The sequence below is a fragment of the Eimeria mitis genome, genomic scaffold (genome assembly GCF_000499745.2).
Source record: "Eimeria mitis Houghton genomic scaffold, Emh_scaff3562, whole genome shotgun sequence".
In the NCBI taxonomy this organism is placed as follows: Eukaryota; Apicomplexa; class Conoidasida; order Eucoccidiorida; family Eimeriidae; genus Eimeria; species Eimeria mitis.
In genome coordinates this window covers 2,261-5,911 of record NW_013571907.1, presented here as the reverse complement: position 1 = coordinate 5,911, position 3,651 = coordinate 2,261, and the positions used below count along the sequence as shown (strand labels likewise).

The following is a 3,651-nucleotide window of genomic DNA, read 5'->3' as shown; positions in this document are numbered from 1 at the left end:
CTGTATTGAACCTCTGCTTTTTTTCCGGCTATCTCTGTCGCTCGCAGAGATTCTCTCGCTGCCTCGGCGTGACGAATGTCATACTGAAACCACAAACCACAAAAAAGGGTTTAGGGTTTAGGGTTTAGGGTTTGGGGTGGATAGGAGATAACACACAGAATTTATACACATAAATACATACAACAAACAATAAACACATCTAAACCCTAAACCCTAAACCCTAAACCCTCAACGGCTACTTGCTTCCTCACAGTATTTTGTATAACCCCTCTACCCTACCTTAAACCCTAAACCCTAAACCCTAAAACCTATCACCTAAACCCTAAACCCTAACCCTAAACCCTAAACCCTAAACCCTAAACCCTAAACCCTCACAAATTCAACAAAAGCCATATGTTTTTCAGGGTAAGTAGTAATCTTTCTAATATCTCCAAACTGTTCACAAACACCCTAAACCCTCCTCCTAAACCCTAAAACCTATCCCCTAAACCCTAAACCCTAACCCTAAACCCTAAACCCTAAACCCTAAACCCTAAACCCTAAACCCTCACAAATTCAACAAAAGCCATATGTTTTTCAGGGTAAGTAGTAATCTTTCTAATATCTCCAAACTGTTCACAAACACCCTAAACCCTCCTCCTAAACCCTAAAACCTATCCCCTAAACCCTAAACCCTAACCCTAAACCCTAAACCCTAAACCCTAAACCCTAAACCCTCACAAATTCAACAAAAGCCATATGTTTTTCAGGGTAAGTAGTAATTTTTCTAATATCTCCGAACTGTTCACAAACACTCCTTAAAACTTCTTCTGTTGCCCCCGACGATAGCCGCCCAAAAAATAAACAACGGCTCTGTAGAGCGTCTGGCTCTGTCTCTGTATACACACACACACAAGGGTTTAGGGTTTAGGGTTTAGGGTTTAGGGTTTGGGGGTTGGGGGGAGAGAGAGAGAGAGAGGGGATGTCTTGATATGTTTTTATAGACGCACAAACGCAAGGGTTTAGGGTTTAGGGTTTAGGGTTTAGGGTTTGGGGGTTATCTCTAGATGTTTTTATATACGCACAAATACAAGGGTTTAGGGTTTAGGGTTTAGGGTTTAGGGTTTGAGAGACAGAGAGAAAGAGAGAGGGGATATCTCTGGATGCTTTTAGATACGCACAAACACTAGGGTTTAGGGTTTAGGGTTTAGGGTTGTGTATATAGTAGAGTTTATATCTCTGTATATTATATATATTTAACGTAAACACAAACATTAGGGTTTAGGGTTTAGGGTTTACGGCTTGCGTTTATCACTATAGAGAATGTATATATACAAACACAAACATTAGGGTTTAGGGTTTACGGTTTGTGTTTGTGATTATATATAGTGTATTAGGGTTTAGGGTTTAGGGTTCGTGTTTATGATTATATATAGTGTACTAGGGTTTAGGGTTTAGGGTCTACGGTTTAGAGTTAGTTAGGGTTTAGGGTTTAAGGTTTTAGGGTCTTGATATGAAGGGAAAGAAAAAAGGGTTTAGGGTTTAGGGTTTAGGGTTTAGGGTTTAGGGTTTGTACATGCAGCTGCTGGCGGCAGCACAGCGAGCGCCAGTATCATCCATAAACCCTAAACCCCAAACCCTAAACCCTAATTTGGTGGTTTTGGTGTTTACCTGGGTCTACAGCGCCCGGGCTGCTGCGTGCTGCTGGGGGGGCCCCCCAGGCACCCCATTGGTAGTCTGCTGCTGCTGCTGCTTGTGCTGCTGCTGCTGCTGCTGCTGCTTGGTGGGGGGGGTAGTGATAGCCCCCGAAGGAGGCGTAGGGGCCCACTGGGGGTGCATATGCTGGGTCTGTCATTGCGGTTTCTAGGGTTTAGGGTTTAGGGTTTAGGGTTTAGGGTTTGGGGTTGAGGGTTTAGGGTTTAGGGTTTGGGGGGGAGAGAGAGAGAGGAGAGAGGGGAGAGGTGGTGAGAGAAGAAAAGGGTTTATGATGCAGCAGATATATACGCTGTTGATGGTGCTGCTGTTGCTTTGCTGCTGCTGCTGCTGTTGCTGCTGCTGCTGCTGCTGCTGCTGCTGCTGCTGCTGCGGCCCCCAGGTGTACAGACAGCACCCAAGAGCAGCAGATTGAAAACGCAGCAGCAAGCAGCAGCTATTCTCGATAATAAATATAAAGAGAAAGTGTTTATGGCAGCAGCAGCAGCAGCAGCAGCAGCAGCAACAACGAGAGTATAAGCAGCAGCAGGAAAAAGAGTAGCAGCAGCAGCAGCAGCAGCAGCAGCTGCAGCAGCAGCAGCAAAAAGGAGAAACAAAGAAGCCCAACAGGTGCTGTAAATAACAGCTTTCCCTATTATATTAATTAAAATGTTTATTTATTTTTTGTGGTTTTATGTTGCTGCATTTAGCTGCCTATACACCTGAAAGGCCGCACCTCACCAAGCCGCAGCCCTCCCCGATGCATGCTGCTGCTGCTGCTGCTGCTGCTGCTGCTGCTGCTGCTGCTGCTGCTGTTGGAGCGCAGCAGCAGCAGCAGCAGCAGCAGCAGCAGCAGCCGTCTTGTTCTGCATGAGACAGCGTAATGAGTTCTTAATGTATTAAAAAAAGGGTTTAGGGTTTTGTGTTGCTGCTTCGTTTCTAGGGTTTAGGGTTTAGGGTTTAGGGTTTAGGGTTTAGTACTGGGGGGTTGTTGAGTTGGTGGAGCTCTGCTGCCAGCCCTAGCAGCAGCAGCGGGCCCCATCGAGTCCGCTGCTGCTGCTGCTGCTGCTGCTGCTGCTGCTGTTGCTGCTGCTGCTGCTGCTGCTGCTGCTGCTGCTGCTGCTGCTGCTGCTGCTGGGGTTTATACTGAATGTAAATAAAAAGGAGAGTCGGTGTTGAGGGGTGTCGCCTTGTCTACAAGCTAGATCAGGGTAGGTCCTCTAAACCCTAAACCCTAAACCCTAAACCCTAAACCCTAAACCCTTTTGTATGGTCTTCAAGCCCCAGTATGTACCCTCTCATCTAGGGTTTAGGGTTTAGGGTTTAGGGTTTAGGGTTTAGGGTTTTACTGAGTTCCCCTTTAGCGATGCTCTCCTCAGTGCGTCGTCATACAGCAGGTGGATGGATGGGGCCCCGAGGGTTTAGGGTTTAGGGTTTAGGGTTTAGGGTTTAGGGTTTGTGGTTTGTGTGTTCTAGGACGGCGTGCTGGCGGTTGTTTGGGCCGTTCTGCATCGAGGGGAGGGGCTTGCTTCTTACCTACCCAGGGTTTAGGGTTTAGGGTTTAGGGTTTAGGGTTGAGGGTTTAGGGTTTAGGGTTTAGGGTTTAGGGTTTGACGATGCACGCCCCTCCCGCCGGCCGCGGGCGGCATATGGTGCTGCCTGCGTGGATGACTAGGGGCCCCCAACCAGCTGCTGCTGCTGCTGCTGCTGCATCTACATCTCCTGCTGCTGCTGCTGCTGCAGCAGCAGCAGCAGCAGCAGCTGCAGCAGCAGCTGCTGCTCCTTCTCCCCGCCCCGTTGCTGCTTCTCCTGCACCAGCTGTTGCTGCTGCTGTATCACCACCTGCTGCAGCATCAGCAGCAGCAGCAGCAGCTGCTGCTGCTGCTGCTGCTGCAGGGGCCCCCCAAACCCTCAATGGTAATGGGGGGCCCCCGGGGGGCCCCCTAGGCAAATGGATGGAGGCAGGGGCCCCCAAGCGGC

General features: G+C 48.9%; 1 protein-coding gene across 1 annotated transcript in view; it reads left to right on the top strand.

Annotated features, from left to right (window-relative positions):
- Window positions 1-3,287: 3,287 nt before the first annotated feature.
- The window catches only part of EMH_0067280 (uncharacterized protein), a gene marked incomplete at both ends in the record, with an annotated part of 2,380 nt that continues 2,016 nt past the window's right edge, over window positions 3,288-3,651 (top strand). Inside the window, one exon of the mRNA XM_013498606.1 lies at window positions 3,288-3,651. Coding sequence (XP_013354060.1) covers window positions 3,288-3,651 — 364 coding nt within the window.